This window comes from Camelus bactrianus, chromosome 34, assembly GCF_048773025.1.
Source record: "Camelus bactrianus isolate YW-2024 breed Bactrian camel chromosome 34, ASM4877302v1, whole genome shotgun sequence".
NCBI classification, from domain to species: domain Eukaryota; kingdom Metazoa; phylum Chordata; class Mammalia; order Artiodactyla; family Camelidae; genus Camelus; species Camelus bactrianus.
The window spans coordinates 4711779-4726462 of NC_133572.1; the positions used below are offsets into that span (position 1 = coordinate 4711779).

Here is a 14684-nt window from a genome sequence, read left to right on the forward strand (position 1 = left end):
CCTCCTGTGCATTGCGGCCCAGGAGAAGAAGGGGGAGAGGGCAAGAACATTCACCTTGCAGTTTTTCCACCAATACTTCCTCTTTAGCTTGGCAGCGCTGCTCTCAAATTGTGACGCTCCCGCCTGCAAAGCGTCGGCTCGGTCATCCAGCTCTGACAGTATCTGGTCCCTCTCCAGGACCTTGTCCACATTCACACGCATGATGTCCACCACCTAAGGGGGGCGCAGGAACAAAGCTGCTAAGTTCCCAACCAGAGAGCTGGGCAACGAGCAAGTCTGGCCCTGCATTACCTCTAAGGGATGCCTGGCCTCCAGAGCCTTTAGCTGCCCCTCTATGAAAAGAGAAGTTTCCAAAATTCCATGATTTGGAAACTCTCAGAGAAGAAGCTATCCACCTACCTCCTCCACTTGTGCCTGGGTTTGCTGCAGTCGTCTGTTACTGGTCAGATTAGGAGGAGGGCCGGGGGGACCCCCACCTGGGGCAGCCCCTTCTGCCCCTTCGGTGGGCGGCTGAGCTGGAGCAGACCTGTGTAAAGAAGTGCCCAGAATACACAAAGTGACCAGGACGAGAAAGGAACCACGTGCGCTCTCACGCCACACCACCAAAGCAATGGTGATAAGGTTATCCGCAAAGAGAAAGGATTCCAGCCCCTTGGCAATACCCAGTACAGAGACACACCACAGAGGCCTGAAGCAAAGGATGCTGGAACAATTCAATGGGGCTCAGGGACATCCAGGGTGGCATCAAGAGATCTCATTCGGGCTCTCCTCCAACCCAAACTCAAAAACTTCCTCTGGCACAATGGCCACAGGGACAGAAGGGCCAGCCTTGGCCTAAATGGCATTTCTCTGGCTCTCAGAAGCCTTTCACATGAAGTCAAGCTGGAAAACTCCAATCCAGGTTAAGAGAAATACTTACACAAGACTAAACCCTCAGGACAAGCCTATGGACTGAACAGCTCTTATTTGCAAAGCCTGAATATAAAAGGAAAGGCCCAGCTGAGAGACTCTGCTTGAGGGGAGCCAGTTATTGGTCCTGTCTCACACAATGATTAGTATATCGAGGCCGCTGTAAGGACAACTTGGAGAATCATCAAGGCCTCTGTAGGTGGAGTGAGTCAAGACCATTTGCTTACTTTGTTTCTGGCAGAGAAGATGGGGGTTTCACTTACATAGAGCTGGGGCCTAAAGCAATTGTGTTAATTAGGAAACTGTTCCAAGAGCATAGACAGGAAGGAAAAATACTGGAAATGGTCCTCAGTGTACCTGCATCAGAGACATTCTGTCCCTTCCTTTTCTAGATAGGCATCAAGTCTCAGGAGACTCTTCGTTCTTTATGTGCCAAAGAGAAATTTTGGTTTACACAACTATACACAGAGGTCATTCTCTTTCCCTTAGCCTTAGGGGCGTTGAGGGGTATGGGGGGAATAATCTAGTGTGGGGTCCTCAAAATAAACTCCTCCATGTCCCAACACATGGAAGCTAAATTCACCTCCTAAAGAATTCCCAGAAACCTAACCTAAGGCATGAGATGTTCTTTGCCAAGGCAGAACTCACAGGCAGGAGGAAGATCTCTTAAATGTGATGGAGAATGGAAATCACAATAAGAACTCCTTAAGTAGAAGGAGAATCTCACAAAACATACCTCATAGGAGCAGTCCAAGAGTAGATGTACTAGGGGTGAAGCCATCACAAAGTCACCAAAAAGAAAAAGCTTTGACTACTCACAACAGAACTAATACTCAGAAGTTCCTCCTCTCTAAGTAAATTTCTTTTGGTCTAAAAAGATGGAGAAACATCCCTCAAAGAGGCTATACTAGCAGATTACACCTGACTCATCCCCGTTAAAAGAATTGCTCTTCCATTCCCCTCTCTAAGGCACCAAGGAAGCAAAGGAGAGAAAGCTACAAAACTGTGGGAGCCACCAGACTCATATGCTACTACTGCGCTAAGCAATCTAGTTCTCTGATTGAAAGGGAAAATTCAATGAGTAGGGAGCAGCCGGTGCTTGGTCTTGGAAGAAGTCCAGGCTGGTGGCACCAATGACGAGATTAAGGTCAGAGACTTCGTGATGCCCTTCTAGTTACCGTGCTTTCCTCATCTCCTTGCTTCCGTCCCACATGGATGCTACTGGGAGTCAGTCAGCTGAGAAAGCTTCCCCTCCCCAAAATAAAAACACATAGAACCCTAGGGCTTGGCCAAAATGCACAGAACATCATATACTGTTAAAATCGTAGACATCAAATAGAGAAAAAGGGAAACTGTTATAAAGCATTTATAATGGAAGGGACCATTTCACTTACTACTTGCTGGGAGTTGGGAACACTCAGGAGTAACATATCCAGGGACAGTTATAACCTTTAGGTAACAGAAGTAAATCTTTTCCCTTTTTTGTCACCAAGAGAAGCAACACAAATACATCTAGACTATGATCCTGGAGAGAATGGGAAGTTCTTCATTTGTCTAGCCATAGCTCTTGAGATGGGGGTGCGGTTGGAGATGATCAGAGACTAAACTGAATGTGTTGAGGGAAGGCGGGGCATCCTCAGCTCTATTTCTCTTCCAAATATTTGGCGAGGACTCAATGACAAGAAACCTCCTATACGGGTGGCCTTGGGATGAATGGCTGCTTGGAATCACATACCACTGGCCCTAGACAGAGTCTTTCTGAGCTGCTCACCTGGCGCCAGAGAACTGGCAGATAAGTTTCTGGAGCTTTGCTCATTGCCAAGAGGGTGGTACACAAATCCAGAGACTGCAGGGCAACCCAAGTTACTAACTGGCAGGTGCACCCATGACTGTCTTTCTAGAGGCCCTGAGAAGGGCTTCAATCAACGACAAGAAAAGGCCAGGAGCCCCCACCCGGGTGTCTCCAAGTCCCACCTTCGCCTGAGACCCGACTGAGGAGCCCTGCAGGAGAGAGGAGAGGGGGCAATGAATGTGGGACCCCCGCGCCCCTGCCCCGCCTGTGGGGTACTGGCTGCGGCTGGTGCAGGAGTTGGGTGCTGCCTCTCCACCCCAGGGGTGGCCCGGTCCCGGCGCGGCGCGCGGCGGTGCTTCCCCGCGTCGCCGCAGCTGCTGCAATGCGCCATTTTCGGTCCCGCAGAGTCCGGCGCGAAGGGTGAGAGTTGGCAAGGAGGTGTCGAGCCCCCCACACCAGAGTCAACTCACATGTCTCTGACAGAGGAAGGAGAGGTCCGTCTCCTCTCCCGAGGCTGCGGCGAGACACCCGGCTGGGAAACGCTGCGGTGAAGCCGACGGCACCGCCGAACTCAGCCTCCAGCTGACCACCCAGAGCACTAGCTGCGGTGGAACTTATCGCAGCTGCCGCGCCAGCTCCAGTCTTTATTAGTACTGGCCACGCCCCCTGGATCACGCTGACAACCCTGCGGCCCAATCCACGCTCGAGACAGGCTCCAGTCCCGGGGCGAAGGCGGGATAAGGCCTAGAGTGCCCGCCCCTGAAAATTGGCCAATCACAGCTCTCTGCTCGTCTTGACTCGGGAGAGGAGCGGTGCCGGGAGGATCATTCACTGACCAATACATCTCTGGTTTGCTTACCTGTCTAACTAAGCGACGGGGCAGGGTGGAACTATGCGCCAGCCCGCTAGAGGGGCGGCTCCAACAGTTTGAGTTGGGCGTTTTTGGTGCTTTCCAGCCAATCGCTGAGCCAGTCCTCAAGCCTGGCCCCGCCCACGGCCCCCCGGCGCCGGCGCCTCCAGCCAATCATGCGGCTCCCGCCGACAGCGGCGGGCGGGTCCTGGCTGGCTGTGGCCCCGACTCGGCAGCCCTGTGATCTACCGGGAGTCCGGCCCTGGCACCCCAGCCTGGCCGGCCTTTATCCCACTTCCCTTCCTCTAACAGCTCTGAGGAGGCTGAATCCATCCAGGCAGAGCCGCAGGCTCCCGGGTCCCTTGGGCGCGGGGCTCCGTCTGACGAAAGTAAGTAAGAGGGCTCTGTTCATCCGTCCTACACAGCCAACAAGGCCCTCACCAGTTTCCTAAATTGAACTCCCACCCACTCCTACCCCTCCCAGGTAACTTACCACATCGACTCAGTTCCCCAAACTAGAAACCTGGAAACCATCCGAGATTTCCTCCCCGTTCATCTTTACCCGGCCTCTAATAATTCACCAAGTGAAGTTGATTTTTCCTTCTCAGTATTTCAAGAATCCTCTTCACTTGTCCCACTGTCCTACTTCATTTCATTATTATCGCTTGCCTGGACGCCATCAGTTGTAAAACCATTATTTTATGTCCTTCTAAGTAAAAAGGTCGCAAATAAACTGACACAATGCTTTCTTACCACTTAGAATTTTTATTTCATATTTATTGAAAGTGTTGCTTTATGTAGATTTTTATCATATTTCATTTTCATGCATTCATAAAAAGGAAAATAGAACTAAGAGTAACAGGGTCACAGAATTTGTAAAACTTCACGTTCAGACGCTGACCCTTATGATTCATTTTTTTGACTCAGTCTTTGATGTGCATGATTTCCACACATCGTAGTCCTCTGTGTGTGCCATCAAGGGCTTTGGTGATGCAGCATTTCTTAAATGTTCCTTTTCTGCCTCTGGAATTTTCTTCCAAGCCTCAGACATCCATTCGGCAAATTTTGATTCTTACGAGCCAGTATGACAAATACGGTATGACTGACTGTCGTCTGGCTAAGAGTTATAGCCAGATACCCCAATTTAGAAGTTCAGATGAAAAAAAAGTGCCTCTTAGAATTAGCAAAATATAACAGCTTTCTGTTTCATCTTGCCCTCACTCATATCCATCCTTTAAAAAACCACCAGGGTCATCTATCCAAATGTCACAATTCTGCTTTAAAACCCTTAAACAATTGCTCTTAGAAACATAATGTATTGATCATACATGTTTATTCTATCTCCCTTCTGAAACCACATCAAAATGAAAATTTGTAACAATTGAGAACAAATTATAAACCGTCAAAGACAAACAGAATGGGAGGAATTGTGTCTGGCAGCATGTACAGCTAAGTATGCCCACCAGATTCACATAAGGTGGCCAAAAGAATGTACAGAGAGTTTCCTCTATACACCTTCACCCAGATTCCCCCAATGGTAACATCTTATATAACCACAGTACAGTATTAAAATCAAGAAATTGACATTGGTACAATCCACAGAGCTTACTCAGATTTTGCCTCTTCTACATGCACTCATGTGTGTGTGTGTGTGTGTCTGTGTGTGTATGTGTATAGTTTTATGCAGTGTCAATAGATTCCTGTAACCACCACCACAATCAGGATACAGAACTATTACATCACTGCAAGTCTCCCTTTGTGCTATCCCTTTATAACTACACCCACCCCCATCCTACACCCTTGACAACCACTAACTTGTTCTCCATCTCTATAACTTTATTTCAAGAACATTATATAAATGGAATCATACAGTATATAACCTTTTAAGATTGGCTTTTTTTCACAGCATAATGTCCTTGATATCCCCCCAAGCCGTGTGTATCAATAGTTTTCGTTGCTGAGTAGTATTTCCATGGTATGGATATACCACAATTGGTTTAACCATTTACCAGCTTAAAGGACTTTGGGGCTGATTCCAGTTTGGGCCTATTACAAATAAAGCTGCTACAAACATTCATGTACAGGTTTGCATGAACATAAATTTTCCTTTCTCAGGAATAAATGCCCAAGAGTACAATTGCTGGGTAGTAAGGTAATTGCATGTTTAGTTTTATAAGAAACTACCAAACTGTTTTCCAGAATGACTACCATCTTAGATTTCTACCAGCAATGTATGGGGAATCCAGTTTCTCCACATCCTTACCAGCATTTGGTGTTGTCTTTTTTTTTTTATTTTAGCTATTCTGGTAGGCATGTAGTAATACATCACTGTTGTTTTAATTTTCATTTCCCTGATGGCTAATGATGTTGAATGTATTTTAATGTGTTTATTTGCCATCTGTATATCGTCTTTGGTAAAAGGCCTATTCATGTCTTTTGTCCATTTTCTAGTTGGGCTGTTCATTTTTTTTTACTATAAAGTATCTTGTTAAATAAATGGTTTCTCCCAGTCTGTCATTCGTCTTTTCAACCTCTTAATTGGGTATTTTGTAGAGTAAACGTTTTTAATTTTATTAAGATCCAATCTATCAACTTGTCCTTTAATGCACCACACTTTTGGAATCACACTTTGCCTAGCCCTGGAGTCTCATGATTTTCTCTTATTTTATTTTCTAGGAGTTATATAGTTTAATGTTTCACATGTAAGTCTATAATCCATTTTGAGTTAATTGTTGTATGAAGTGCGAAGTTTCGGCTGGGGTTCCTTTTTTTTTTTTTTTTGGTCAGTGGATGTCCAATTGCTCCAGGATTGTTTGTTGAAAAAACAGTCCTTCCACCATTGAATTTTTTTTTCACTTTTCCAAAAATCAGTTGGGCATATTTGTGCAGATCTGTTTCTGGGTTCTCTATTCAGTTCCATTGATCTATGTGCCTGTCCTTCTGCCAATGATACACTGATCTAATTACTGCCAATAACACAGTGGCTTAATAGTAAGCCCTAATATCAGGTAGAATTATTTCTCCCACTTTGTTCTTTTTTCAAAATTGGTTTAGCTATTCTAGGTCCTCTGCCTGAAAGATCATTTTTTAAATGCATTTATGTGAGCTGGCAAGAAAGTAGACTATAAGGGCCAAAAACTAAGTGAAAGCTGGTACCTGGAGAGGTAAACTGAGCACTGAAGCCTGGTTTGCCCTGGTTAGGGCATTCACTAAAAAATTCAATTTAGGCATAGTGGCCTCACAGGGTGCCACTGTGGCATAGAAGATAGAACCTAAGGCCTGCACAGGGTTGGAAATCTAACAGAAGGACCCTGCCATTAAGCCAGAACCCCAGAGGACTGTATTATTTTGAAAGAGTAGATTTAAAATATGCTAACACCTGAACTGCCTCTAGGGTACTGCATAGAAAATTGCTAATCTGGAAACTGGGTGTCTACTAGAGATCTTTTCTTTTCCTTTTAAATATATGCAGAGAATTTATCATAACAAGCAGTGGCTTTTCTGCCTGAATTCCTTACTGATCCTAAAAACAAAATAGCAGGAATTTAAAGTGGTTCTGGGTTGGCAGTGCCACCAAGCAGCCAGTCGAAGAAATGCAAATCTTCTCTGGATAAGCTCATCTTCAATCTAGGCCTTGGGGACTTTGCACAGATGCAGGTCCAAGAAAAAGAAATTGTGGTCAAGAAATGCACACAAGTAAAGAACAAAGAACCAAGAGCAAGAGCCAACAAAGATGGAGATAGGAAATAAGCAAAAAGTTAGAAAACCAAGCCAAATAGTCCAATGTCTGATTAATAGGAGTTCTAAAAAAAAGAAAACAAGATGAGAGAGAGAGATGACAAAAGTAATACAAGAAAAATTCTCTGAACTGAACAAGTCTTTCTGGATTAAACAGTATGGTACATGCCCAGCACAGTAAAAGAAAAAGAATCACATCAAGACACATCTTTATGAAATATCAGAATATTAGGGAAAAAGAGACGATCCTAAAAACTTTCAAAAAGAGAAGGAAAAAAAGGAACAGGAATAGAAATGGCAACTCAGTACAGTATTGGAAGATAGAAGACGACATGGCAGTGCGTTTAAAATTCTGAAGAAAAATTATCATTACCCTAGAATTCTGTAACAGCCAAACTATCAGTAAAGATCAGTATATATCTACACAAGAAAATGAATATAGATATCTTGCAGATATGTAAGGAGTCAAAGTTTTTACCTCTTTTTCCAAATAAGCTACAATAAGACGTACTCTGGTAAACAGGAAAGAGAAAGGCAGCAGATCTAAGGAATGGAATGCTGGATCCACACACAAAACTGGTGAAAGAAGATCTCTGGAATGAAAGTTACACAACAGACCCACAAACAACCTGTCCTGACTAAAGTAGGAGGGTGGAAGAAACTGCCGGACAGTCTCCAGAGGAAAAAAACTGTAAAAGTTCTGACATGCTTAAATATTTGAAAAAGAACGTAGTGGGGAGGGTATAGCTCAGGTGGTAGCACGCATGCTTAGCATGCATGAAGTCCTGGGTTCAATCCCCAGTACCTCCTTTAAGAATAAGTAAATAGGGGGAGGGTGTAGCTCAAGTGGTAGAGTGCATGCTTAACATACACAAGATCCTGAGTTCAACCCCCAGTACTTCCTCTAAAAATAAATGAATAAGTAAGCCTATTTCCCTCCCAAAAATAAAGTAAGTAAAATAAATTAAATACAAAATGTAAAAATTTAAAAAAGAGTAAGTAAATAAATAAACTAAATTACCTCCCTCCACCAAAAAAAAAAAAAGAAAGAAAAAATAAATAATTTTGTAATTAAAAAAAAAAAGAAAAAGAATGTGAACAAGTATTTTACAGATCTATTGAGACATATGGAAAAAATTAGAGTTAAATACACAGAAAATTGTATTTTTTAAAAGAGGCAATTATAAACTTAAGGGAAAACAAAAAGTTGAATAAGAACGAGAAGTTACCTCACACTCATGTCAACTAAATTTTGACAAGAGTGCCAAGATCATACAATGAGGGAAGTAACAGTCTTTTCAGTAAGTAGTGCTGGGACAACTGGACCGCAACAAGCAAAAAATGGAGTGGGATCCCTACCTCTCATCATTCAGAAACACTGACTCAAAATGTATCAAAGACCTAAATGTAAGAGCTAAAGCTATAAAACTCTTAAAACACAGTTGTATGTCTTCATGACCTTGGGTAGGCAGTGGTTTCTTAGATACGACAACAGGATAAGCAACACGAGGAAAAATCGACAGGGAATCAACAAAATTTAAAACTTTTATACTTAAAGGACGTGATCAAGAAAATGAAAGGAAAACCCACAGAATGGGAGAAAATATTTGCAAATCAAAATACTTGTGTCTGATACAGTACTTGTATCTGGAATACAAAGAACCCTTCCAACTCAACAACAACAACAAAAAACCAATTTGAGAATGGACAAAGGGCCTAAATTGACATTTCTCAAAAGAAGATATACAGATGGCCAATAAGCACAAGAAAAGACACTCCACATCATTAACCATTAAAGAAATACAAACCAAAGCCACAATGAGATACTACTATATAACCAGGAGGCTGGCTATAACCAAAAAGACAGATAGTACCAAGTGCTGATGCGGATGTGAAGAAATTAAACCCTCATACACTGCTCGTGAGAAAGCAAAATAATGCAGCCATTTTGGAAAAGAGTCAGCAGTTCTTCAAAGAGTTAAATATAGAGTTACTGTGTGATCCAGCAATTCCACTCCTAGGTATATACCCAAGGGAAATGAAAATGCCCACACAGAACCTAGCACATGATTATTCATAGCAGTATTATTTAGAATAGCCAAAAAAATAGACAACCCAAATGTCCATCAACTGATAAGTGGATATAGTATAGTATATCCACATAGTGGAATAGCAATAAAAAGAAATAGAGTGCTAATACTACAACATGGAGGAATCTTGAACCTGTGCTAAGATAAAGAGGCCAGGGGTGGGAAGGTATAGACTGGGATTTCAAAATTGTAGAATAGATAAACAAGATTACACTGTATAGCACAGGGAAATATACACAAAATGTTATGATAACTCACAGAGAAAAAAATGTGACAATGAGTGTGTATATGTCCATGAATGATTGAAAAATTGTGCTGAACACTGGAATTTGACACAACATTGTAAAATGATTATAAATCAATAAAAAATGTTAAAAAAAAAAGAGGCCAGACACCAAGGATCACAGTGTACGATTACATTTAGATGAAATATCCAGGACAGGCAAGAATCTATAGGGACAGAAGGTGGATTAGTGGTTGCCTACAACTGGGAAAGAGAGGGAATGGAGGGTGGCAGCTAAGGGGTATGGGGTTTCATTCTGGGGTAATGATAAAAATATTCTAAAATTGATTTTGGTGATACAAGCACAATTCAGTGAATATACTAAAAGCCATTGAATTGGGTGAATTGTATGTGGATTGTATCTCAATAAAGACACAGTTTTTTTAAATAAGAAAGATAAGTTGCAGATACTAACCATTATATACAAAATAAACAAGTTTCTACTGTATAGAACAGGGAACATATTCAATATCTTATAGGAACCTATAATGAGAAGGAATATGATAAGGAATTTATGTATGCATATGTATGACTGAAACATTATGCTGTACACCAGAAACTGACACATTGTAAACTGACTATACCTCAATTTTTAAAAATCTTTTTAAAAAGGGATATTCTTATGCATTTAAGTAAAGAGATGCATTTTAATTTCAAAAAGAAAAAAAACGTTATCCCACAGTACACCACTTGGCTCAGTAGTAAACAATATTTACATAGTCCTAATAATGTAAACACTGTCTACTGATTTAAGCCAAAATGCTGATATAACTAAACAAAAAGGAGTGAGGGAGGGGACTGTAAGAAAGGAGGGCATTGGGGATTGTAAATCCAGTTTCCTGACAAGATGACTAACTTTCAAAATCAAACCTGGATAATCTATGGAAGCTCTAAGGAATCGTGAATTTCAAGAAGTAACACCTAAAGTATAAGAATGCCTTGGGGAAACTGAAGGCTATTGTGGGTTAAATTGCATCCTCCATAAATTTCTGTGTTGAAGTCCTAACCTCTAGTTCCTCAGAATATGATGTTACTTGGAAACAGGGTTGTTGCAGGTGTAACAGGGTGGTATTTCAGTTATCTCAGTCTTCAACTTCTGGGGTCTGCATGCTTGTCGTCAGCATGCAGTTAACGTCTTCCACCTGGTGGGGGTTTTAGTATGTGCAGAACAACTCAAGGATATGGCTCAGGATATTACCTACAGCTCCTGAGGGGGAACTAAAGGTCCCCAACTTTGTTTTGTGGCTGAACTACTATCTTGCCTTGCTTGACTGTTTCTCTTTGTTTCTGCATTTTCTCACTCCTCTGCTTAAATTTGCTCTTTGGAATTTGGGGAAGGCCTAGGAAGCTAAAGTTTTTCTACAAATAAGAGGGAGAAAGACACTGGGGAGGGGAGAGGGGTTCTGTCCCCAGGAAGGCCCCACAAGGTCCTGCTGGGTTTCAAGCTGAGAATTCTAACATGCAGCCAGAATTGAATGGCTTGGTCTACAGGGGGAAAAGTAAATCTAAGCTCTTCGTCCTGGCCGGCATTCAAGACTCCTAGTTACTTGGCACTACATTTCCTACCCAAACTTATCTCCCACTATTAGAGAAAGGCTCACTGTGTGTTAACAATCATTAACTTAGTCCTATGTCAGTATTCCTACCTTTGCTCACATGCCTATGCCCCCAGGACCAGGCTGCCCCCTCCCACCCCACTTACCCACCTGAACTATTTCCTGTTCTTCAAAGTTTCTCCCCATAGACGTTATTGTCCATATTTAACACCAATTCCCTATTTCCATCAGCTGAAATTTCCCAAAATTTAGTTCAAATGTCATCTCTTCAACAAGTAACTTTTCTGACCCCTCCCCCAGCTAAAAAAAGAACTAATTTTCCTATTCAGTTATCATGTCCAAATTCATATGTTTACATATGTATCTGTTAAGTAGAATGAAAGCTACTGAGAGTCAGGAACTAACCCTGACTTAGTGATTATGTCCCTCCAAATAACCCTGCACATAATGGTTCAGTGTTTATTGAGTAAAAATGTTACATACTGTTTCACATCAAAAACAAGATTGTTTTGTTCTTGAAAACATGATCTTATATATCTTCACAGCAGGAAGTAGTCTATACATGCCTGTTGAATTGAACTATCAATGTCCTCATCACCAATAATCACACATCCTACTAAAGCATGTGCATGTATTCTTCAGGGCACCTTGCACTTAGCAGAGTCTCAAATATTTTGATTTTCTCTTCTCCAGTCCTACCAAATCATGAAAGGATCCCAGTCACTCACACTTCACACCAACCTCTCCATTCTCACATCCAGCTCCTCTCCAGCCATCCTTGTGAAAACTCATTCCTGTTGAGATCCAAGACTCCCATATACATTTCCATGAGTCCCAGGATCATAATACATGTTCACATAGAGCCATCAATCCATTTCTCCAAAATCTACTCTTCACTTAACACATGCTTACTAATCTGGCTTCACTTCTGTTGAGCCTTCCAGAAGATGAAGTCCCAGCAAAGACATGAGATGTGACTGAGGTAGATCATGTGCAGATATGGCTGTGGACACTTCCTCACATCCCCGTAATTGCATGCAGCTTCTCTGATCTAAAAAACAAGTACATTTCCACACAGCCTTGAATCTGGGCTGGGCTGTGATTTATTAACTGGTAGAATGCAGCACAAATGACACCAAGTCACTTCCTGGCCTATGTCTATCAAATCTTGAAGCTTCCACTTTTGCCTTTGGACTCAAGCCTCCATAAAAAGAAGTTTGGGCTATCTAGACTACTGATTAATGATACCACATAGAAAAAAAAAAAAAAAAACACTCAGCCATTCTAACTGAGGCACTAGACATGTCAGTGAAGACATCTTGGACATTATAGTTCTAACCAAGCTCCCAGCTGGATGCTGGGATTGACCTTCAATCCACACCAAATAGCGCAGAACTGCCCTGCTGAGCCCAGATAAACCAGAGAATATGAATTAATAAATTGGTGTTTTCACTCCAACATTCACAGCAGCACTATTTACAATAGCCAAGACATGTAAACAACCCAAGTGCCCATCAACAAATGACTGGCTTAAGAAGATGTACATGATGGAATATTACTCGGCCATAAAAAAGAATGAAATAGTGCTGTTTGCAGCAACATGGATCGACCTAGAGATTATCATACTACATGAAGTCAGACAGGGAAAGACAAATATATGATGTCACTTATACATGGAATCTAAAAAATAATACAAATGAATCTATATACAAAACAGAAACAGACTCACAGACATAGAAAACAAACTTATGGTTACAAAAGAGGAAAGAGAGGGAGGAGAAGGATAAATTGGGAGTATGAGATTAACAAATACAACTACACATAAAATAGATAAGCTACAAAGATTTCCTATATAGCACAGGGAACTATACTCAACATCTTGTAATAACCTATAATGGAAAAGAATCTGAAAAAATACATTAACTGAACGACATTGCTATATACCTGAAATAAATACAATATTGTAAATCAACTATACTTCAATTAAAAAAATAATAAATTGTTTTCAGTCACTAAGTTTGGGGGTGGATTATTATTTAACAATAGATAATTGAAACAGGTACTAACTTTAAAGGACTGGGATCAAATAAAAGACCTAATCACCATAATTCCTTAATCTTCAAATCCCAATTTGTGTCTATAAGTAATTTTCTTTAGTTTGCAACGCTACTCTTATAAATGAAAAGTTTGAATAACTTAAAAAACATATTTCCATTCAATTTCTTCAGTTTTTTTTGTTTGTTTGTTTGTTTGTTTTCTTTATGGAGGTACTAAGGATTCAGCCCAGGACCTCCTTTACCACCGAGCTATACCAACCCCCTCTTCAGGTTTTTCCTAATTTTTGGCACCTATACACTCCAGAGGAGTGTCATTACCATCTGCACTAGCCAAACTCTGTATTAAATATTTTACACACATAATTTAATTTATTCCTCACACAACCCTAAGACGAAGGTGTTGTATTATTCCTACTTGACAGGCTGGAAAAAAAAAACAAAAACTAAGGCTCATAGACATTAGCTACTTTGCCTAGGGTCATATAAACAGAGTGGTAGAGCTTGGGTTTAAGTCTAGACCTGACTCCAAAGGCCATGTTTTTAATCTATAATCTATACTATAGTAGAGACTTATTCACATCAACCTAATAAACCATCCTAAGAAACACAAATAGCACTTTAAAGCCACATAAAAGATTTCTTTAAAAGCAGTACATCAAATATTTTCCTTATTTCATTCTGCAAATATTTATTGAGAGCCTCATATATACTAGGCACTGGAGACATACTAAACTTAACCCCAATCACAACACAATTCTAGAAATTGTTGCTACATTTTTCTCCTCTTGATTGAGTAATGTCAACCTTATTTAACTTGATTCATGGCCAGTGAAATTGTTAAAAGACAAAAAAGCAGAGAGTGCCATACTATGCTTCATTATAGGTAGACCTACCCAGCCATCTCCCAGCACATTCTGTGTCCTCTCACCATGCACCACTGATCACTATTCTCTTCCCCACTTGAAACATTATACTTGTTTCTCTGCTTACTGAAATTCAACCTCTTCTATGAAGCCTCTCCTGATTAGGCCAAATACATTCTCCTGTCTAGGTTATTTATCCTCCAGTCCACATTAGTGGTTTCCAAACACAGCTAATTAAAATCATCTGGCTTTTAAAATTAGAATTACCAAAAATTAGAGAAGTTATACTTTCAAAAAGCAAAAGCCTGAAAACAATCTAAAAGTCTATCAAAATGGAACCCACTAAATCATTACAGTACATAATGTGAGAATATAAAACAATACCTAAGTGCTGTCAATTGAAAATGCACCATGCACCATGAATAGTGTGTATGGAATCCTACTTTTAAAAAAAGAGATAGATAAATAGTAAGGCTTATACATACACAGTACATGTTTAGAATTACAAAGAATCTCTTAAGAGTGGTTGCCTCCAAGAAGGTGCAT

General features: G+C 41.0%; 1 protein-coding gene across 10 annotated transcripts in view; it reads right to left on the minus strand.

Moving 5' to 3' along the window:
- The window catches only part of LOC105071110 (sodium channel epithelial 1 subunit alpha), a 91830-nt gene extending 88282 nt beyond the window's left edge, over positions 1–3548 (minus strand). Inside the window, exons 1-3 of one of the 10 annotated variants that reach the window (XR_012504104.1) lie at positions 3172–3488; positions 400–526; positions 55–213 (exon numbers count right to left, since the gene is read on the minus strand). Coding sequence is in view for 8 of the 10 variants with exons in the window: in XM_074357921.1 (XP_074214022.1) it covers positions 55–213; positions 400–526; positions 3172–3173 (288 nt within the window). In the remaining 2 variants the exon portion in view is untranslated. Of the gene's footprint in view, positions 1–54; positions 214–399; positions 527–3171 lie in introns of all 10 variants that reach the window. The other 9 variants (XR_012504105.1, XM_074357921.1, XM_074357926.1 and 6 more) reach the window with 9 other exon arrangements.
- Positions 3549–14684: the final 11136 nt, after the last annotated feature.